The sequence below is a fragment of the Grus americana genome, chromosome 1, assembly GCF_028858705.1.
Source record: "Grus americana isolate bGruAme1 chromosome 1, bGruAme1.mat, whole genome shotgun sequence".
In the NCBI taxonomy this organism is placed as follows: Eukaryota; Metazoa; Chordata; class Aves; order Gruiformes; family Gruidae; genus Grus; species Grus americana.
The window spans coordinates 79,741,890-79,765,393 of NC_072852.1; the positions used below are offsets into that span (position 1 = coordinate 79,741,890).

At 47.1% G+C, this 23,504-nt stretch overlaps 1 protein-coding gene across 6 annotated transcripts in view; it reads right to left on the minus strand.

Annotated features, from left to right (window-relative positions):
• WNT7B (Wnt family member 7B) overlaps positions 1-12,685 on the minus strand; it is a 99,583-nt gene extending 86,898 nt beyond the window's left edge. The window contains exons 1-2 of one of the 6 annotated variants that reach the window (XM_054812792.1): positions 12,636-12,685; positions 10,607-10,790 (exon numbers count right to left, since the gene is read on the minus strand). In XM_054812792.1, the coding sequence (XP_054668767.1) occupies positions 10,607-10,677 (71 nt within the window). In that variant the 5' untranslated portion in view covers positions 10,678-10,790; positions 12,636-12,685. Of the gene's footprint in view, positions 1-3,176; positions 3,224-3,421; positions 4,271-8,474; positions 9,061-9,231; positions 9,266-10,606; positions 10,988-12,635 lie in introns of those variants that run through there. The other 5 variants (XM_054812790.1, XM_054812791.1, XM_054812797.1 and 2 more) reach the window with 5 other exon arrangements.
• Between the last annotated feature and the right edge of the window lie 10,819 nt (positions 12,686-23,504).

The window sequence follows — 23,504 nt, forward strand, 5'->3', positions numbered from 1 at the left end:
AATGCATCAATCATCCTAATACCAGCTATTCTAGCTGCAGTCAGTTTTCTTTTTCAGAAAGTCAGACACTAATTGTTTCTGGTTGTGAAAGTGTTTACAGTGTCTCAGCAGACCAAAGGTTAGTAGGCAAGCGCACCGAAGAAGATTGCTTTATCAGATGGTATACTTATAATATAGAAATCAGTTTTATAAAGGAGTTGGTTCTTTAAACTAATTTTGCGTGCGGTCTGCTGTAACTTAACTTTCTTCCCAGCTAGTGCACACAAAAAACTGAGGCCCTAGCACCTTTTTCATTCTGAAAAAGAAATTTCATTTCATCACTGCCTTTTTCATTCTGAAAGTCCCATTTCCTCACGATGGGATTTTTGCTTTACAGCTTCTCTAGCAAAATAACGGAGCCGTATCGTGCCCCGTCCCGCCCTGCCCCGACTCACATCCACCAAGAGAGACGGAGCACGGACACCCTTGCGCTGTTTGCTCGTCCACTCCATATTCCAGGTTCGTCTTTATCCCTGAAGGACCAGCAACTCCGAGGCCGAGGAGTTGTTCCCATAGCCAAAAGATGATAGAGATCTCGGGCAAAATTAACATAACCATTGACAGTCCATGAGAGCTCACTAAATAGCAGCTTGGGAAGCATCCTCCCCTCCAGAGAGCGAGGGTAGCAGAAAAGACACCAGAAGATAATGCTCGAACAGGCTCTACTATGCTTTAATCTTCAAAAGCTACCATTAGTAAGCCAGAGAAGTATATTTACCCACAAGATAAACACCACAAGTTCGCTAGGCTACTATCCATTAAGCACTGAAATAACTCCTCTTTCTTTTAACTTTCAAGCGGGAGCGAGGCGAAGCATCGCAGCGTGCCCGGCTCTCCCCACCGCTGCTCCCCGCTTACTGGGGGCGATGGGGGAGGGATACAGCTGAGATGCAGCAAACCCGGCCGGGGGAGGCACGGAGGGAGGGCGGGGAGCGGGGAAGGGGGGGCCCGGGCAGCCTCTCTCCGCCGGCCCCGGGCGCACTGCTGTCTCCCCGGGGAGGCAGCCGGCTCCGTCCCTCTGGAGTGATGGATGGAAAGAGGTGCGCGTTGGTTTGGGGCTCCGCTTTGTTGGGTTTCACCTCCTGATCCCTTTCCCTTCTGCTCTGCTGGATTGCAATAGCCACCTCGGCTCCGACTCCGCGGGTCCAGCTCCGAGTGACCTGCCGCTGAGGCGATGAACTGGGGATGGCACAGGGAAAGGCGAGGGAGCATTATTTATCCGCAACAACTTCTCATTGTCGCGGGGCAGCGCTCAAAAGATCCCAAAGCAGTTCGCTCTAAATAAAGCAGGCATTGCTTCCCTTGTATTTCCCCTCAGCAGTCGCCTTAGTATTATTATTATACTTCTATAGCTTTTGCTTTCGGACCTTATAATTATGTCACACAGCAAGGGAAACCGCTAGCATCCCAGCATCTGGTGTGCGGTTTAAAACTTTTGTTTCAAGATTTGAACTATTTATAGAAGGAAAACTTTGTAGGATAGTAATTTCCTACGGTTTTGAGAAAAATAAGGCTACGCTTATATTAAAAGGGTGTATTTATTTATTTATTACGATTCCTTCCTCCTGGTTTGGGTTTGGTTTGGGTTTTTTTTGGTTTGGTGTTTTTTTTTTTCAAAAAGAGATAGCACTGCAATTTTTTTTTTACAAGCTATTGGTCACCTACCAGCAGACACATCCCGCCTGTGAATAGAAACAGGCAGCTCTGGCTATTTGATTTAATCAATAGCCTCCAACCGAATTAAACCTAACGTGCTTCCATAAATCAAGAGCCTTTAAAAATCGGTAGCCAAGGCATGTGCATTTCATTAAGAATTAAGAATGTAGAAATAGGCGTTTAGTTTCTTTTTATGAGTGGATTTATTCCTACTTTTCTTCCATAGCGGTGGGTTATACTTTTCCATAGCCCACAGAAAATACACACACACAGAGGAACGCACGCACATGTGCTTGTTTATGTGCATGTGCTCCCGTGCATACATACAGAAAAAAAAATTAAGATGTATAGATATATAAATCCACATTCAGTTCAAGGGTAGGAACTAAAATTTTGCACCCTCTGGGGTGCCAAAAGGGCTGAGCTCGCCACGGGGGTGGGGGAGAAGGGAAATCCGCCCGGAGCCGGCATCCGAGGCCGGTGATACCGAGGCAGGTTTTCCCCATCACCGTCCAGAGCTCGCCCGAGCCGAGGTGAGCCCCTCTGCCGCGATCCCCGCGCAGCCTGGGCCGGACCCGAACCGGCCGCTGCCCTTCCCGGAGCTTCCCCGGGCCCGATCCCCGAGTCTCGGCACGGAGAGGCACGCCGTGTCCCAGGGCGAGAGGGAGAAGGGTCCGTTTTAAACCAGCTTCACTGGCCGGGGGACCTGCCGCCCCCAGCGCCCTCCTCTCCCCACGTCTGCCCTAAACGTGGTCAGGTCTCGCCCGGAGTGCGGGAGAGCAGAAGCTCTTGACACTCCCCGGCAGCCCCTCGGGGCTCCGGCGTGCAGCCCCGGCCGGACCCGATTCCCCTCGGCACCGCGGCTGGACGGCCCGGGGGCCGCGACGGCCACCCCCGACCCTCTAACGCGGCGCCCGGCGGGGACAGAGACCTGCCAGGGGACCTGCAGGAGCACGACGGCGGACGCCCTCTCCGCAGCCCGCACGGACTAGCCCAGCCGCTACTTATCCACCGCAACGTTAGATACAGATATAGATATTAAAAAAAAGAGACCGAAACTCCTTGCAGTCCCACCCACCGACTCTCATTTCCCCCACCCCTACCTCCACCCCCTTCCTCACAAGGAAAAGGTCCTGGAGCCAGCTCTAACTGCGGGACTGGAGATCCCTCCGGAGCAAAAGCAGCCGGCAAGCAGGCGGCTCCGCGGCCGGGGGTTCTCCCCGGGCTACGGGGCTGGGCGCTCGCCACCGGCTGCAGCAGCCCCCCGCTCCCCGGGATCTCCGCGCAGAAACACACTTCCCCCGGCCAGCGCGAAGCGATGCCCATCTCCGGTTTGGCAGGAGGAGGAGTCGGGGTCGGAGTCCCCAGGGAAGACGCCGACCGCTCCGTGCCCCGTTGCCCCGCCGCCCTCCAAGGTGCGCCGCCCCCGCTGCGGGCGCGCCGGGCCCCGGTCCCGCCGGCGGGGCAGCCCCGGGAGTTACCTGGCGGTGTGCACCTTCCCTCGGCAGGGTCCGAGCAGCAGCGCCAGCACCGCTACCAGCACAGCACCTCCGCCGCCGCCGCCACCGCCACCACCACCATCCTCACCACCACGCACTGCACGGAGCTACCGCCCGTGCTGGCTTCTCCCGGCTCCCTCTGCTTGCTTTGCGCATTGCCCCTAGGTAGCTGCTAGCGGGGTCATTTCAAACAGTATTAAAAAAAAAAAAAAATCTGGATCACTTACAGGTAACTCCCACTGGTAAGGATGAGGAAAATCTGAGGGTAATACACTGAGAGTAACACACTGCGAGATGAAAAAAGGATCATGGCTGAATCCCGTTTACACTCTTGGAGTTCGCTTCCTTGGTTATTCCTTTCTGGCCCCCCCTGGTCGTAATTCCCCACCCTTTTTGGTGTCAGCTGTGGCTTGAATCTGAGTTGGAATCCAGTCCCTTGGGCTTGGGGGGGCTTTGTCTGTTTGTTTGTTTGTTTGTTTGTATTGTTGTGTCTAGTATTCCCCTGGTGCTAATGCTGCTCCCTGTGCAGAGTATGTGCTGCTGCTGCTGCTCTCGCTGCTGCTGCTGCCTCTGGGCTCCTGCCTGTCATGTCTCAGTGGTTGGAAGTTGTTACAGTGGGTTCTCGTGTTGGAATGAGGATGGTTTAAGGGATTTGGATGGCAGAAAGTGCCTCTCTCTCTCTCTCTCCCTCTCTCTCTCTGTAACTCTCCTGAGACTCGGGGCTGCCATTGGGCAGTCAGTCACTGCAATCCGCCTACTTTTTTCTCTCCCTCTCTCTCTCTTTTTTTTTTTTTTTTTTTTAAAGGGGAGGATGACAATGGAGAGACACTGATCTAGCCCGGGCTGCAATGAATCCGCGCTCCCTGGCTGAGCCCTCTCCGTACTCCTCGCTGTGCAAACGCTCCTCACCCGCTTCATGGGGCATTTTTAAAGCTCTCGCTCGGCGGGCTGCGGGCGGCTGGCTCCCTGCGTCTGCCGTGGCACCCTTTCAGCTCGCCCTGGGAGAGATCCTGAAGGAGCTGGCAGCTCCCAGCTCCGCTCTCGGTTAATTGCTTTATTATGGGCGGCTGCCCTAGTTTCCCCGAAGGACTCCGCTGTCCCTCCAGCCTCGGCAGGGGTTTGGCTCTTCTTGTCCCCGGTGTTGAAAATTAAGCTCCGGTTTCAGGGGGATCGTTCCAAAAAAAAAAAAAAAAAAAAAAAAAAGCGTATATGTTGTCGTAGCCCGCCTGAATAAAAAATAAAGACATGCACACTCGTAGCTTCCAGATTGGATTTCGCGTGAGAGAAGGGGAGGGAAAGGACTGGTGTGAAGCAGCCGGTGCAGGGGGGCGAGCAGGGGGCGCAGCGCCTCGCCGGGGCGGCAGCGTCTGCCGGCGGCTCCCGGGTTCCCGCACCTCTCCGCAGGAAGAGCTGTCGTCTCCTCTATTCCCTCTCCCTCTCTCCTTCTTGAAAAGATGCCAGTCCGAACAGGCGTTTCCCGGCAGGTTAGTTGCCTTTTCCCTGCCTTTCCTCCGAGCCGGGCGGCTCCTACCCCCTCAGCACCGCCGCGCCCTAGGACGAGGGGATGCTCGACCCTTCCTCGCTGCGGCGGGCGGGAGCCTCTCGCTCCGTGTAGCCCCAACCGTGCAGAAGACACGTGCTCTTCATCTTTGCCTCGTTGGGCGTTTGTCCTTTTTTTTTTTTTATTTTTCCACCGAGGGAAAAAAAAAGACGGTTTAGTGGTGGGAGAGATGGTGGAAAGACGTGCGCTGCGAATGACGGGGTTAGGGTTTGAAAACGAAGCCCGAAAGAGAAACGTACACCGCAGGTAATTTAGCACAAATGCAGCCGAAATGAGCAAGAACTGGGCTCCGAAGTCTCCTCGGTCCGTAGGGTTTGTAAATGTCCGTCTCAGGTTAATTGGTTAATGACTGAAGGAGTTTTCTTAACCAAGAGCTCTTCCAGACACCCTGGGAACACCTCCTCCAGTTAACCAGTCCCGGCACATGGGTGCTGCTGTCTCCGTGACACAACGAAATATTTCTTCCGATAGAACGAGAATTGCAGAATTGGTGTAAAAACGTTGTCTGCCGCCCAATATGCGATAAAAATCTTCCCGGGGTTTGGTTTCATTTAACCACTTTCATCTGTAAGTTCAGTGCAGACGCTGGGACAGTCAACGTCCTTTTGAGAAACACTAATCTCGATTAACAAGAGACAGAAGCTTAAGCCTTTGAACGATTATTTACATCCCAGATTCGTCTTATTTAGAGTTCTTTAAGATTTTAAAATCGTCGTATTTTACTTCTGTAAGTGTGTGTGCGTATGTGTATATATGTATAGATAAACATATAGATGCGTATGTCCTGTAATGCCCGTTCTCCCTCTCAGACATGCAGGCTGTGGTTGGGGCAGCTGTGCTGAACGTGAACTAGGAGAACGGGTAGCGACTTTTGAAGTTTTATTTCTAGCATTTGTTCGGCTTCGGATATATTTTTAAATGTGCGTCTGTTTTTAAAGATATGCCTGGGGAAAAGAAGAAGAAAAAAGAAAAAAAAAAAGTGAATTGTAAAAATGAAAAGTAAATGCTGGCGCTGGGTATCTTCGAACTGGTGCTGGCAGAGTTTGACCCAGTCCAGCTGAAACGAAGACGGTTTACCAATCTCCACAGTTTTCGGATTGAAGCTGGGTTTATCCACAGCTTAGCTGTGTGGTGGGAGGAAATTTTATAAAAGAAGCCAAATCGTGCTGTTTCTCTTCGGGAAGTTAAATTTTATTCTAAAATCACGAGCCGGTTATTATGTCAGAAAATTAATAATAATGGTGATGATGATGATAACAATAACCTGCTAAATTCCATTCAAATGGTTTCTATACGTGTATCAGCCGGGGGCAGCAAGAAGTGCGCTTGTTTTGTTGATTGAAGCCGAATATATTCCCTTCAATAAAATGATGTGGTACTGGAGAAGACGATATTGTTAGTAACACCTAATACGGGCATTTCAGCATCTGTCGTTTCTTCTTCCACAAACACGTGTATTTTGGACAAAATAGGTGCAGAACGGCACTGAAATGGTTGCCGACACCATAGTCAGGCAAATTAAGCAGAGCAGGTAAGAATCAAGTATTTCTTTTTTTTCTTTTCTTTTTTTCCCCCCTTTTATCTGTCTATTCCCAGCTGTGGTTTCTTTCTTACCCCAAACCTGCAGAGTGTCCGGCACAAGAGCACGTCGGAAGCCAGTAAGAACTTTGAAGGTACGCCTGGCAGGCAACACGCTGCACTCCTTTCTGGCCGGAACCGGGTATTTCTTGTAGCTCACCGAGCTGCAAGTCTAGTGCCAGGGGAAAGAAGAGGGGGAATGATGAGTGTCTTAAAATTTACGGATGTCTGCTTGGCGGGGAGGGCGAGGAGTAGCGGCGACAGCAGCACAACGGAGGGTGTCCACGGAGGTGCCGGGGAGCGTGTCGTCCTGCGGGGGGGGACGGTGCCAGACAGCCCCGGTACGGCAGCCGCACGGTCCGGGGCTCCGAGCGTAAATCCCGCGGGTCTCCTCCCGGGAGCTCCGTGGCCTCGTCGGGGTTCCCGGTGCTGCCACGTGGTGCCCACCGTCGAGGTTGCGCCCCAGCCGCTGCCTGCCGCGGGACCGGGCCGGGCCGGGCCGGGCGTCCAGGCTCCCCGCCGCCGGACAGCCCCGGGGAGGGGAGAGGGGAGCTGGATTTCGTTGGCGTTTGCTGCAAACGCCGCAAAACCAAGGTGAGCTTCGCCGTCGGGGCGGGGAGCGGGGTTGGCTGGCCGGTTCCTTGCCGTAGCATCTCCAGGAGTCCCGAGAGGGAGCGGCGTGCTCCGGCCTCCCCGGGAAGCGCCTGCCCCGCAGCCCTGTGCCCCCCCAGCTCCTCTCGCCTTTGCCGCACGGGGTCGGAGGAAGCGTTCCCGCCGCCCCCCGAAGGGGGGTCAGCACCTGTCGTTGTCCCTTGGGCAGCGCCAGCTCCCACCGCCTGCATCCCTCGAACCGCGCCCTGACCTCCTCCCCGCGGGGGAAGGGGGTCCTCTCCGCTCCCCTTGGCGCTGCCCGGCTGCCTCCTCTTCTTTTCCTCCAGAAAAGATAAAGATGGAAGGGGGGGGGGAGGGGTTTGCCCCCAGAGCCCTGATCTGGGCACTGCCCGCCGCTCCGTCTTTCCGAAGGTCACATCACTCATCCCCAGAGCATCCGCTGTAATTTGCATCTGTGGTACAGCTGTGATTTTTAACTTCCGAGGTATTTATTAATTAAACCGGAGCCGAGTGCTCTGCGATCTTCGCAGGAAATATTTCTGTTTCAATCCTACCGCTAGCCCAGGTCAATATTTGATGTGATCTATTTTCGCGAGGGGATACGTGGAGTCTGCAGGGTTGCAGATGCTTTATGCTTCGGTGCCTGGACGGAAACGTCATCGACAGAAATACCAAGGGATGCTTCACCTCACGCGTCTTTCTCCAGCAATTCCCCTCTATTCCAGGGGGTAGAAAATAGAAATCGGAACAACGGGAATTCCCCGAGAGGGAGGACAACCTGAGCGGGATCTTGCTCTCTCCTCCTAACTGGACATAGAGGCTTCTTTATGGTACCTTGCTATGTCACCCCCGCCCCGTCCAATAGCTGGGTGAATACTTATGTATCGCGTTATTTTCTCTCCCCTCGGTCTCCTGTTAGCCACTGAAAGTGGAGCTTTTAGCACGTTTTATTAAGACATGAACACGTGGTCCGCAGGGGAAAAAAAAAAAAAGCCTCTTGCTATCACTGACACAATGGCTCTCCCCTTCACGCTGCAAAATAAACCTAATGCACTGGAAGACAAACTACAGTTTATCTCACTTCATCTCCCCCCCTCTTCCATGCAAAGAGTTCACTAGAAAAGGTATCATTACACTCAAAGGATATGGTTTCAACAAAATGGTAGTTCCAGTAGCTGATGAAAGAGGCAATAATTGCATCCCACATGCCTAGCCTAGAAGTAGCCCTGGATCTCAGAGCAAATTTCTCTCCTATTGTTCAGATAAAGTGAAGTATCCTCATTGCCTTACAGGCATGGTGATGGATCTGATGGAGTTTCTGTAAGGGCTTTTACTGTTCCTGCTGTCCGCTCGGTTTTACTTCCAGGCTCACTCCAACAGCATTCTTGCGATTTTTGCTCTGAATCCCCTTCTAAAACAGCCACAACCAATTTCGAAAAGAGATCTGCTTTCTAGACTGTAACTTGTGCCCAATCTTCTGTTCCCTTTAAAAATAAAACCGCAGTGAAAGCGAATAGCAATATCATTACCCTTATTTTGTAAAGCATTTTCTTCGAGTTCGCCTGCCTCTCTGTGAGGGATGTGTTGTACGAAGTCCTCCAGCTATTGAAGTAGATGGGGTGCATCCGTCATCGCTTAATTTATGGATACACAACCTCACCAAATTCACTTTTCAGCTAAACCCCTGTCAATCTGAGCCTGGAGAACGAGAGAGCCCATCGCTGCCGACCCCAGCTACGACAAAAGGCGGCGCAGGTATGTAGCCCCGCAGAGGTTAGAGCACCGAAAACACCCTCCTGTCTTCAGCAGGCAGGATTTGGGGATACCCCCGGGCATGTGCGTCGGCCAGGACGCGGGCTCCTCACCGGGGCAGGGCAGAGGGTAGCGAAGAGGGCGTCTCCCACGCCCTCTCCGCGTCCGCGCATCCTCCGCGGGTCGCCTGCGGGGCAGCGCCTGCTTCGCCAGCCCCCGCGACGGCACCTGCGGCTGTGGGGGCGGGCCGAGAGCCGTGCCAAAAATAAATAAATAAGCAAACACACAGGGATGCAAACCGGCTGGTGCCTGCCGAGCGACCTGCTGGGGACCCTCCGGAAGGCAGCCCGTGGCTTTCGCCGGCACCCTGCAAACCAGGCAGCCCTGACCTTGCTGCCCGCAGCTGGGGAGGGAGCTGGCAGGGGGAGCTCCCGGTGGGGGACACCGACCCTGCTTGGGCAGCGCCGCTTCCCCTCTCATCCCCGAGGAGCCCGATTTAATTTCCGCTCCCCCCCCCCCCCCCCGGGGTGAAACCTTAATCCTCGGCTCTGGCGTGCTCTCTCTTGCAGATTCCCTCCCTTCCGCCGCCAGCCCCCTCCTCCCCGCCGCTGCCCGGGCTGCTAACAGCGGGGACGGGGCTGTCCCCGCCGCGCATCGTGCCCGGGACAGCGGCAGCGGCGGGGCGGGCGTGCTGGGCGGGCGGGCTGCTCGGCCCCAGCAGGTTCCGGCGGCCGGCCGGGGCGGGCCGGGCAGCTCCCCGTTTGTCGCTGCGCCGCTGCCCTCCCGCTCCGGAACGGAACGGGGTGCTGCGCCTCGCCGCGCGGCCGGCCGGCCTGCCCGCCCGTCCCTTCGGGAAATTGTCCCCCCTCTTCCACCTCTCGGGCCTGCCCTTTGCCTCCGCCCCCCTCTTACCCGTATCGATTATTGATTTCAAGGCGGGAAGCGAGCGTTTTTGGATTGCAACTCACCTTATGCATTCTTGATCATTAAAAAAAAATCCCTCAGCTATGCAAAGACAGGATCTTTAAAGAGTTTGTAGCTCGACAGGTAAGGACTCGGCTGGGGCTCAGGAATGTGGAAATTCAACTCAAGTCAGCCTACTGCGACGAGCAATATTAATAAGGGCATACAGGTACGGGGGGAGAGGCAGAGGGAGAGAGGGAGAAACTTGGCAACTAAAATAACAGAGTGATCTCGATCGCGGTGATCAAATACCGAAGAGCAAACAGCGGGTTTCCCGGGAGCCCCCGCTGCGAGCCGGCCTGCGGGCCCCCGAGTCGGTCCTTTCGGCGGAGCCCGCTCGGCTTCCCGGGCTCTTCAGCGCGGAGGTAGCCGGACCAGTCAGTTGTCAAGTTAATTTCAACACGTCCGTGTGATGGATAGAAACGCAAATTGTGTCTAGGCCTGCATAAAACAAATCCCTGAGTGCAGGTTCAGAGCAGGGATTCCCCTCCTCCCGCCCCTTTCGCCTTTTTAATACTTAAGCTCTGCTCTATTGTCCCAGCAGCAGCGGCTGAGTTAACTCTGTCAGGCTGCTTGCTTTTTTTTTTTTTTTTTCCTTAGGGTGTTGAACGCCAGAGATAATATTTAAGTTCGCTTAAGCAGTACAAAATAAAAGGGTCCGTCATCACCCGCGACCGGCTCCCTCCAGGCTCGGCGCTGCCGGAACGCCCCGTCGCTGGGCAGCCCCGGAGCCGGGCATCGCCCCGCCGCGCTGCCCCGGGACCCGGGAGAAACACGGGCGTCTGCTGGGGGCTGCCACCGCTTGGACACCCGGGGGAGCGGGGCGGGGAGAGGGCAATAATAACCTGGCTTTATTTTTTTTTTTTTTCCTGTGCAACATTTTGTTCACAACTCTGTAATAACGTGACCCAAAAGCCAAGGAGATTTGTCGTGCACAAGGACTTACCCTAATTTGACATAGATGACTCCAAAGCATAGAAACACGTAGAAAATCCACTTCCGAAAGTTTCTGTGCATGATCTAGAGAATGGACTGAGCCATAAAAATTTCACAAAAAGTCGAACTGATCTTGTCGATTAAATCCCAGTCAAGAGCATTGCTGAAGCTACCCAGGAGCAAAGCCGGCCGAACTGTAAAAAATCAACACCGTGCAGATAAGCAGCTCTTCCCAGAGCCATGGTGACCGAAACCGGCTCCGATATGAAAGCTAAAGAGGGAGGAAAAATTAGAAAGAGCTGCTCAAAACGGTAAAACAAAAACCCAAGACAGACAGTCTGAGGGAGAAAATGAGCAAGCACTGATCTCGATCAACTGCCTCATAGAGCCCTGAAGTTCAATGTGTTTTTACTTGTTCTGACTTCCCCAGGTAACACTACGTATCTTGCAATCTATGGCTCCAGGTAGGAGGATCTCTCTCTCTCTCTCTCCCTCTCTCTCCTGCTCTTCCCCCCACCCCGTAAGTGTCAGGATCTAATACATATCTTATCTGTCTCTCTGCATTTGCGTGTGCGAGTTCTGCGTGTGTTTGTGTTTCAGAAGGCATGTCCTTAAGCCGGAGTGTTGGGGAAAACACATGAAACATATCCAATAAGGGAAATAAAGGACTCGTCCTCTCAAACTGAAGCATTTTTTCATTTCCTCTAGTATGGTAACGCGGCTGGATTTACAACGTATGGACTTCGCAAGAGATTGTTAAAACTTATTCCCCCCCCCCCCCCGCCGGCTCCTTTCTTTCTAATCAAAAAGAGGCAGGCGTTAACCCCCGTTTGCATACAGCTCCGTATCCTAATGATATGTGTGTGTGTGCAGACTATTTCTCTTTGGCCATCCGACCTTGTTGCACACTTACAAACGCCTGTGACTAAATTTGATTTCATTTTCTACCGTAAGAAAACATTCTTCCTCCTTTAAAAAACAGATATATTTGGCTTTTAATACAAGTTTAGGATAGTTAGTTTGCTGCTCCTAGGGAGATTAATCGCTGAGACAAAAACTCACTTTGTGTTTAGACACTAAGTAAAGCAAGGCTTCCTTTTCTTTCTGTCTTTTCTTTCTGTCTTTTCTTTTCTTTTCTTTCTTTGTCTTGTCTTTCTTCTCTTTCTTTGTCTTGTCTTTCTTCTCTTTTCTTTCTTTCTTTGTCTTGTCTTTCTTTCTTCCTTTTCTTTCTTTCTTTGTCTTGTCCTTCTTTCTTCCTTTTCTTTCTTTGTCTTGTCCTTCTTTCTTCCTTTTCTTTCTTTCTTTGTCTTGTCTTTCTTTTTTTCTCACTGATTTCCGAGCTGCTCAGTTTATTCCTGCATTCTGTGGAATTATCTATTCCAGTCTACTACACAATGCGTGCCTGTCTGGAGGCATATATCTGCATGCATATGCACGCTTAAATAGCACTCAAATACAAGTTTGTGGCCTGTGGTAAGTTATATAGATATGGATAAACCCGTGCACCTATGCCCACTTATACACATACATTTATATACATGCAGTAACAGTAAACATAGATAGCTCTAGGCATCTCTCAAAGAGAATCAGCTAAACGTACAACCAGTAAAGGCTGAAAGGAAAGCAGGCAGTGACAAGCAAGCAAAAGAGGCTGAACACAGAACTTCATCATAAAGTATCTATCCTGACGAAGAAAACAAAGGATTTTTTTAAAAGCCCAGCCAGGCTGCCGTGGTTGAAGAGATGCAGTGTGAAATCGCGCGACATTTTTAGATTACTCCTACAGTCAACGCTGCCCGCACCTTGCCATCACCCACCCAGCTCCCAAAAACAGGGGCTCCTCGCGGCATCACGCAGAGATCCCAAGCCGGTCCCTGGGAAGGGGAAAGGGAAACAGAAGCGAAGCGGGACAGAGAAGGGCCCTGCTGCAGAGTGGCTCCTGCCGAGCTCCCCTGGGACGGACGGAGCCTGCCCACCCCACTGCCGCCCTCCGCGCTCTCCCTGCTGATCGGTTTCGCTCTGCCTTTCCCCCCGCGTACCTCACGTTTTATTCTTTAATAATCAACGCTCCGGCTCTTGCAGGCAGCCGGCCTTCCTCCAGACCGCTTCTGCTACGTTTTTCCTAATACTTAAGTATGAACAATTTGTCCTTTTAAAATGCTGAGTTTTCCCTTCACGCTCTTTCCCTTATGCTTAAATGTCCTTTATTCTTTTTCCCCTGAACCAATACCACTTTTTTTTTTAATCCCCACTATTTTTTAAGGATTTTTAGGTAAGATGAGGCCGTGTTTATCTTTTGCAAAACCATTTCTTCAAGCGCCTCGTAACTTTACCCAGAGCTGCCATCCAAACTCTTCGACCAACACCCAGAGACAATTTAAGAGCCCCCCCCCCCCGCCTTCCTCCCCCCTCTTTTTTCCGGTTTTTGAAGCTTTTTGCAGACGAGGTCTCCTCCCCCAGAAAGCCGCGGACGGAGGAGCTGAACTCTCGGGCGCCCACGGGGCGCGGAGCTGGCGCTGCCCGCGGCCGGGGCGGCGGTGGGAGGCGCGGGGGATGCAAAGGCCTTCCCTCAGGCCCGGACGGGAGGAGGCGCGGCGGCCGAGCCGTACCCACGGGCGGCGGCAGGGCCGGGGCGGTGGCAGCGGTCGGTCGCGGCGAGTCTCTACCCCCGGCCCCGCAAACGCCGGCGCGGCGCCCTGCCCCCGAGAGCGAGCCCTGGGCAGCCCCGGCGCCGGGCGCGGCCGCATCCCACGGGGTAACACCGCCACCCAGGGGCGGCAGGCGGCGGTGCCGACGGGGATGGCCGGGCCGGGGCACGCAGGGCCCGGGTGGCTGGGCGAGGGGACTTGTGGGGGTGGAGGGCGCGGGAGGGACTCCCCGTTCCTGCCGGGCAGAGGTGGACTCATAAGCCCCTGCCTCTCCTCTCCACTGCGGCCCCCGCCGCGGCCGCTAGCTTTAAGAGCGCAAACTGTGGGTGTTGCCCGTGGGCTGCCTTCCTTTCCTCTGTACGGCATACCCCCACCACCACCTTCTTCTTTAAAGATTGCATATACAGGTTAGTTTGCTTTTTTTCTCACAAGACCCATGGAAGTAGGATTGCAGTTCAGATGACCTTCATCTCCTCAATGACTGCATGCTAACCATCAGGCCAGCATGTCCTACTTGCTTCCTTGAACTAGTAAGGGTTTTTCATGTTTCCATGCAAAGCCAAGAAGTTTCAGCAAAAGAAACTAAACTACATTGTGTCTAAACTAGCCTGGAGATAGCATCATTTTCAGGGCAAAATCTTTTTGTATTTTTGACCCTTACTCCACCGTTATCTTCAGTTAATTGATTTGAAGATGCTTGTCTGGGGATAAATAATAGATTTTCTTTCCTTCAAATATTGGTTTAACGATTGCTGAAAGCTTAGGCTGAGGCTAAGAAGATTTCATGAAATTTAATAATTCTGTAATTTAAAAAACTCCAAACCTGGAGAATATAAAATTAGGTCATTCTTACATTAGTATTCAGAAATTCATATAGTCACTTCAACTTTATAGGCAAAATATGAAAAGCTTATTAAACTGCTTTAAACAAATACTACCTTAGTAACACTCAGTTACTTCCAGAAAGTAAGGTAATATTCATAAATGAAAAAGTAGGTGTGGGTTGAAACCATTTGCTGAATGCTCTTCCAGTGCACAATCATTATTTAGTTTTCATCCAAAATGATTGGCATGGCAGGTGATACAGTTGACAAAATTCAGTAATTCATTTTTTCCACCCATTGACCTTCTGCAGACAAAGTTTAACATTCACTCCTCTAAACCTGCAGAAGGAAAGGCCATCTATACGATACTGCTGCAGGGTCCCAATACCTCCCTATAGCCTTTTGATAAAATGACTCCTATGAGAAAATATTTCAATGCTTTCACAATCTGTCACAAATGCATTTACCTCCACTCCTTCAACTGGAGAGGCTTTTCCTGCACCTGGGGTGGAGAACCCAAGTGACCTTCGGAAGTCACCGGTTAGGCTGTGAATTTGTCTGACAGCTTACTCAGCAGGAGGTAACTACTCAAGGGTAACTTGGGAGGCAGTCTATTGACAAAGGAGATTACAGGAACGAGATTCACTGGCAGAGGCATGGGTCTCATTTTATTCCAGACTGTACAACACCCACACTAGGCCACAAGGGACACGGCGCTGTTAGTCTGACCGAGGCTACTACAGCTTGCAGGGCCTTACATACAGGGCACTCTGTCCCAGCAGGAGGAGAAATCCTCACAGTATGAGGGAAAAGCCTGCTGTAAAGCTCTGTAAATTAAAGTATGAGCAGTGCTGAAGGGGAAAAGAATTTTAAATTGTTGGTCACAGCTCACATCATCTTCCCTAGAGCTTATTTCCAAACACAGTGTTCAAAATCAGAACAAATCCTGTGAAATTTCTGGGGAATGCAGACAACAGGGATGATTCCTCTGTGACAGGCTTCTTTACATGCCTTTCCCTTCTTTCTGTACTGCTCAGATCAATCACAGGTAACTGGTATGCTTGTCACAGGTCCTAACGGCTAACTACAGGGAGAATCCAGCTGCACTGATCCCAGCCAGCCACTGTCTGGCACTGTTGCTCCATGCAATTGTAGATGAAGGCCCCCATCTAACACTAAAAAATAAACGCGCGAAAATATTCCTCAGGGAGAATATGCAGCGTATAACGTGGCTGAAAAGAAAGAAAGGAAAAGAACTAAAAGAAGACAAATAAAAATAAGAAGCACACAAGGAGGAGTATCTTATAGCTGACCAGGATCTTACACACAATTTACAGGTGTTCTTTACAAATGTCTGTTAAGTATATATGTATATATTTACTACTAGTCTTTAATCCTTTGTATTTATGTTACCAGGCCTTTGCACATGAAGTCTTTTCTTAAATGACTTCTCTCATTTACCCAACTGCTTCCTAGGTCTAAGATGTCCATTCTTTCTGTGAGACTACCGAACCCACTCTCTGCCTCTAGAGTTTTTCTTAACACTCAGGATGTCCGTCAGTGGGTTTCTGATGCCAAACCCTGTTCTCAAGTCATCTGGTCTTTGAGCTTTAATTCAGCAGGAAGGCATGAAACTCATTTGATGGGAGTGGGCAAATTACATGCTGTTTATGTTTTTGGGACATACATCTGGCAAGATGTCCAGTAGAGGGCACATTAATGGTAACAGAAAGTTTGCACCAAGGTCACAGTTTGAATTTGGTCTTAGATAGTAACTGAACTTTCCATTGCTACTCTTAGTTGTTCTCTCGCTTGGTATTACACAGCAGTTGTCCACAATTTTTGTTGCCACTGGCTTTCATTTAGCTTCCTTCTCTCTTTTCCATTCCCTATTTCTCTCCATCATCTTCTTTCCTCTCTTTTATGTCTCATTACTTGGAATATGTTCTACTTCTCAGGGTATCTGTCTTCCTGTAATTCCTAAGTCTGCCAACATTTTGTCAGTTTAACAGACACCAAATTAGATTAATAAGTAACATAGGAGTCCATACTCAGTTGGTTCATGTATTTTACATTTTCAGGTTAATCCTAGTTTGAAAATTTTTGTTTACTTTTTGTTTCATCAAAGCTGAGAGGCATTGTTCAAACCACAGAAATGTATAATTAGATACATTACACATCTGGGGTACCAGCATGAAATGGCATTAACAGACTGTCTCGCTTAGTCTTCCCTTGCTAAGTGTATATTTACTGGTTTTGTTGCATTGCACTTAATTCAATTTCAGATCCTTTTTTTTCTTTTCTTCATGGACTGGCTTCTTACTCCATTGACTGTGTTTGAAAGATTCTCTGCAGAAGAAGGTTCAGCAGTTAAACTGGAATGTGAGTCAGCAATATCATATAGTTGCAAAAAAAAAAAGTTAAATACTCTGAATAAAATAGCCTGTTGTATGTACATGCTGTATGCAAACTAATCCTTTTACTCTTTGCAGGAGTAGGAAGCCTAGACTGATGGATGAACTGTGTCTTCTGGTCAGCATACTTCAAGGAGATGGATCAACTGGAGGTGATCCAGAGGTGACAGGAAGATGTGTAGAAGACATGATCCATGAAGAAAAATTGAATCAGCTGTGTTTGTTTATTTTACAGAAATATGGACTGAGCAGAGATGATAATAGTCTTCAAATGTGCAAAAATATGTTGCAAAGATATCAAGGTAAGAAATTGTTGTGTGCAGACATAGGGGATAAATGGATTTGAGCAGCATTTAGACAAAATTAGTTTAAGAATTAGGAAACATCTTCCTGAGATTTAAGATCAGGTTAGGTAAACATCTACAGAGGTTGTTTAGTAGTACAGATTCCTACCACAGGCTACAAGCATCAAGGTCCTTTTCAGCCACAATGCCTGTGATTCAGTGACTCTGCTTTGAGTTGCTGTGCTGTGAAAATTCTATTCTCCTTCATAAATCATGGCAAGATATAAAATAAACCTCCCTGACTTACTCTGAAAGAGCTTTGGAAAGCATCTAGCTTGACCCAAGGAGATGTAGTTTGTATCCAGGAATGCAGAGGAACACCCAAAGTAGTTGTCTCTAGGGAGTATTTCACAAATTTAATTATTTCATACTAATTCTGCAGTAACAGGTGCTCTTACTGGTTCTCACAAAAAAAAAAAAAATCTAATAAAAGGAGTCTTTGCACATTTCTAATTAGGTCAGCAATTCAAAGACTTAAGGTTTCAAACTTTAGGTTTTGAAACTCTGTGAACAACTGTCATTCCCTACTTCAGGTAATGTATTAGAAGTAAGACAACTTTATTGAACCCAAGTTGGCCATTGGCCTCGGGTAGTCCTACTAAGGCAGCCCAAATGAATGTAAATCAAATATTGAGTTCAGCAAGGTTTATACTGGAATCATGAGAAAATAAATTTAGTCCTGTGATTTAATCTGTAATCCGCACAATCTTCTACTATTGTTTTTATGTTTTATTGTTTTATGTTATTTAAATCTCTTCCCCTTTTTCTAGGAGCCATTGCAAGTCTCTAAGTCAACAATACCTATGATGCAACAAAGGACAATCAGGACTCAGAAGTAATTTTGCTGTGATTTACATGCTTCATTCCTGTTTTCTAATCATATTCTCAGACCTGTGTAGCTGAGAAAACATCTTTTTAGTTATCTGTGTTTTCAAATGTTGAGTACAAAAGATACTATGATAGGTTTAGATTACACTTACCCCTTAAAATCATCTTTTCAAAGCTAGGTGACTGAACAGTTTTATGTGATAAATTAATTTTTTTTGCCTGCCTATCATGTGCTGGAATTTTTATAATATTAAAAAGAAAACTACACATTGACAGTCCTTTTGATTCCTTCTTCAGGTAACTCGCTGCAGAGGTACTTTTCATTGTAAGAAGCTGAGGCACCTTGGTAAGAATCGTTAAAGGTATACAGTAGGAATACTCATTAAAAAAATAAGTGGGAGAAATATGGGGGGAGGAATCATTAGTGATAAATAAAATGGTACAATGGTGCTCTCCTCCAACTGAGTCAGACGTCAACATCTGGAGCTCTAAGGCCTAGTGAGGTTTCCATTTACCCTGCCTCATCTCCCATCCATCCATGCCCCTGCTTCATTGCTAGACAGTGAGAGAGAATTTACTCATTTCTAATTTGAACAGTGTGCAGATTACTCACTTCCCGTTGGTGTGACTACCACATGGATGAGTTTACCTCTTTTTTTTCATTTATCAATATATCACTGGTGATACAGTTTAATCATGTGAATCTTCTTTAGCAGTTCATCTTATTGCTCTCAAAGGTATTACTCATAATCTCTCAGATAAACCGTTAAACGTGTTTCTGTCATCAGAAGAAACACGTGCCTCTGTGGGATTGTCACCAGACTACTAAATCATCACCTCATTTAAGCATACAAAAATCTTGTAATTTCACTCATTGCAAATAATCATATAAAAACCCTGCCTTTTTTCTTTCTGATTTCTAAACTACATTTCCCAGAAATCTTGGGGCTAGAGTCAAAGTGCACATCTGTCTCTTGCTGTAACAGCTCCAGCTATCTGGTGCAGTCTCCTGTTAGGGAAACATCCTGAAAGGTGAACAGTAAGTGCAGAAGACCATAGAATAGCATCTTTTTTTTCCCTCTCATATCAAGAAAATATTCAACAGATTTCAGCAACCAGTAAGAAACTTTATAACAGTAGCCATACCTTTGGATCATATTCTGCATCTTGTAATTGAGCTTTTAAACATTCATTTTTTCCTAAAGATAAGCCATTAAAGGACTTGATGACAACCTCTGCATAAAAATACAGGACTTTATAGGCTTTATTCATATTAAAATTATTGATTTGTATTGTATACTGCTTACTGTTTTGAGATAAATCTGTATGAATGTGTGCCCTCATGTTTGGAATACAAGTATCATCTCTCAATTTTGTGTATTTTGTTTTTAAAAATTACTCTGATGATCCATATTCATATACACTTGACAGTACATCATTGTCAGATTTCAAAAGCTAATCACATGCCTTCCAGTGCTTGATGTTTTTAAATAACAGATGAGAACCTCTGGATTTTTTTTTTTCCATGTGTGAGAAGCCAAGAAAAACTCCTAAATGTGATTTTTTTTCCCCCTCCTCCCAGAAACTACAGCCCTCTAAGAAAAGAAAACACATCTAGAATTGCTATTTTTAAAATTATCCTGATTTTTTAAGTAAATCTAATAATGAGTGGGTGAAAGAGTCTAGGCATTAGTTTTGAAAGCACAGGATTGATGATACTAATGTTGCCAACCTAAACATGAGGACACTGGTTTGTTTAGCTTCCTGTCTTTTCACCCAGCCATCATCAAGGACCATCTACTGCTCTTACCTAGGAGGGACTGTATTTCATTTAAAGCTACAGTAATGACAGCACTGAGATATAAGTCCTTTCATTAGCCTACTTCTTAAGAGTTCAGTCTGTTGCTAGCGTCTTAAATCTAAAAAAACCCTGCCCCATTTCAGGTGAAGATGAGGTCTAGTGAGTAGTTCTATAAAGCTGTGTCCAGCTAAGTTCACTATGCTCACCCCTGTGTCTGCTTTGCAATACATTTTCCCCTTTTACTCTGGTACTTTAATCTTTGCCTCTGTGCATCAGGTTTTGACTAACCTAGCTATTTTGTCGCACTGCAGTTCTATGGTATGATTGTACTGGATGTATTAACTTATACAGAAACGGCCAGACTTTGGAAACAATCTAGAAAGGTTGCCACTCTTCCCTTTACAGTTTTCAACGATTCATCAAATAATGTTGTTTGTGTCATGTCCTCCCCCAGGTCACTGAATTATAATGATCACTTATCTACAAATCTTTCCTACATTTTCTTTCTATTACAGTAAGCCTCTCTTTCATCAGGATTATCAGCAAAAGCTGCAGGATATTTTATCTGGCTGCAATTCAGGTTCATGTGGGGGTGCTCACATGCACCCTGCGGTATTTTGTGCAGTTATAAGCAATTTATGAGATGTTTAAAAGTGCATACTTTACTTTTCAGATTTAACTCTTTGCTTGAATCCAGTGTCTGATTAATCTCAGCACAAGATTTCTGTAGAGACCAGGGTCTAAATCTTAAGTGGTGTTGACTGCTTCTACTCTTTCATCACCTTCATTGGAGGTGAAGGATCTCAGCATTTTTTTGGATGCAGCCCTGACATACCTTACATGCATTATAAAAGATGTTAAAAATATTCTTTCCAAACCAACCATAGGCTTACTGAGCAAGGGCCCAAAAGGGCAGTAGCTTCCCCATTATGCCCTCCTGGCATGACAACTGCACTCCTGCACTGGGGGTTGGACTAGATGACCTTTAAGGGATCTTTCCAATCCAAACCATTCTACACTTCTATGATTATCTGAAATCATCGTGTGACTGCCATAGTCCCCGTCTCTCCCCCCATACAATATGCTCCCTGAAAACTGCAAAGCATGAGGACAGGTTACCTGACGAAGCATGCAAAACAACTCCTGTGAGACACTGGGCTAGCAGATGCTGGGCTCCTGTGATACCATTCATGATGGCAAAACATGTAAAGCATGAAAGAGAAATCAGTTACTTAATGACTTCAGCAAACCAAGTCTCCATGACCCTGCCTTAGTACAAAGTCTTCGATTCTCTGTGGCTTCTAGAATCAATTTATCTTTCTGCTTTTTGAAAAGGAGGAGGGAAATAAGTATAGGTGCCACTGTGCTTGTAGCTGCGCACCCATATCTGTGCCTCCAGAAAAGTGAAGAATTGGGGGATCTTTGGAGAAAGTATAAACAGTTCCTGTAGGATTGACAGGTTTCACACCAGGGTATAAATGAAATTCTTTCGGTCCTCTTTGGGTATAGACAATGACTTTTTTCTACACATTCCTGCAAGAGTTAGCAAATTGGAGACTAACTTTGTGACCTTTACACAGTACTGTTACAAAAACATTAATAATTCCTACTGCTTGTGCTAGTAGGAAATGGTGGGACAATATCATCTGTCCATGGAGATTTTTTATTTAAAAAAGACTAGCTGTAAAGTCACTGTGTTCTCTCATAGGGTCCTAAACAAAGAAAATGCATCAATATAAATGTCATGTAATTTACACCAAGAAATGTTTTGAAATGGTCTCTGTATTTATGACAATACATGTAAGTCAATGATCATTCTTCCTTTTTTTAATGGTTGTCTATTGTCTGGTCTATCTAGAGAACAAATGCAGTCAAGAATCTAGGAATCCTCACTGCTAGATTGCCTCTTGTTTCCTCCATTAACCTATTAGACATCCTTTTCTGCCTCCCCAAGCTGGCACCTCAACACAGAATTGCTGATTACCAACCTTAAATGATTACTCCCCAACATCCTTCCAAATCCAGAGCAGAGCCCCAAAATCTAATACCATTCTGTGGGGCATTCCTCACCACTTCACATTTTGTCTGCAGGGTCTCTGGATGCAGGAAAGTTTTACGCTGAGTAAAATATTCCTTCTAAAGTGATAGAAAGCTTTATTTACAGAATCCTTATGGGCTTGTTTGTGTGCATGCTGGAGCTAACAGAGTCTTTTGCCTCTTGCTCTTTGGTATAACAGGAATCTTTCAAATTACAGTTGATTGTTATGCTACTGCCTACTGAGTCTCCATGAGCTGTAAACTGAGAATGTATTTATTGCTTTTACCAAACACAATCTCTTGGCTAAATGTTTCCTTATTATATTTTTTCACTCCCTTTTTTCTTCTTTTAGAAAGTCATAACTTGGTTTGATGCTAAAAGTAGTGTCCCATTTCATCCACACACAATGTCTCTTACAATCAATGGAGCATAAAGGTAAGGGGGAAAACTCCTCTTTTGGCTGACAGCTGCAGGTGTCCATTTACTTTTGGCAATTAAAAAAACCCAAAACATGCAATTTTCTAGAAATTTCTTTGCAACTTTCCTATAGTTGTATGGGTACTTTTCCTTTGAAATGTGGAAACCAAATCTTAATCGTCTGTCATTCCTTAGAACTGCATTATGCCAGCTCTTGTAGAGATTGCCATAGTAATAAATCTTACTTTTTAGTGTCATAATACAGAGCAATCTGTTTTCTATATGTAGCATAAGTATACACTTTGGAAGAATTCAATATAGAACAACAAGTATTCAAAGGCATTTAAGGGTGGCTATTATACCTACTTACACATTGACAAAAAAAAAAAGACTGTGAGAGAACAGAAAATGTAAGGTAGTAATTTCCAGAGAAACTGGAAAAGAACATTGATATAAGAGAAAAATGGTGTGCAGAAGAGAGTCAGCTGACAGTGAAAAGAGAAGAGATGCATTAATCAGAATAGGCGTGAAGGACAGAAAGATTTTGGAACCAAACAAAAGAGAAGCACTTTGGTAAAATGAACCATTGTAATAAAAATATCCAGGGAATACAGCATTTCTTTAGTATTTCTAAGAATTTGTTGGTAACTCAACAACTATATTTTGAAAATAAAAATGAAGGCTGGGTTCAAGAGTGTAATCCTACAGCATATGTAGTATTTCTGGAATCCACAAAACCCTGTTTCTGCTAATAATTTCCATGGCTATAGATACCTTTTTGAAATTTGAATGTTACCTCTCCTTCAGACTGATGTGGCTTTTCTGATGGTCTTCGTTGTAGATGCTGACAGACCAACTCAGTTCCAGTTGTTTTAAGTGTATTACATTGTTTGTCAAAGCATCCTGCTGATAATGTAGTCAAATAATGCAAAGCTTACCCATAGAAATCTAACAGTTGGCAAGTGGGCACTTTCTGCCTTTTAATTCTTTGTCACAGGTTACCTCAGCTAGTCATTGTTCATGTAGGTTGTCACAACATTAAGGAAATTTAAGTATATTGAATGTGACAGACCTAGTGCTAGTCTTCACCAAATCATTGGCCTACTGAACGACTCTGTGTGAGTCATTTCCATTAGTGTGCCTTCTGCCTCAGCAAGGAGAAGGGAACTGAAATGGGCTTGATGGGATTGAAAGCCGGAGAGGAACTGTTTACAAGGGCATGTAGTGATAGGACAAGGGGTAATGGTTTTAAATTGAAAGAGAGTAGATTTAGATTAGATGTTAGAAAGAAATTCTTTACTGTGAGGGTGGTGAGGTACTGGAACAGGTTGCCCAGAGAGGTTGTGGAGGCTCCCTCCCTGGAAGTGTTCAAGGCCAGGTTGGATGGGGCTTTGGGCAACGTGGTCTGGTGGAGGGTGTGCCTGCCCATGGCAGGGGGGGTTGGAACTAGATGAGCTTTAAGGTCCCTTCCACCCCAAATCATTCTATGATGATTCTATGATTCTATGAACATTCATGCTAGTTCCTTCTCTATGTGCTTTGCTAACTGCTCATAGTGCTATGAAAGACAGTAGTGATGTTATTAGTGATGCGA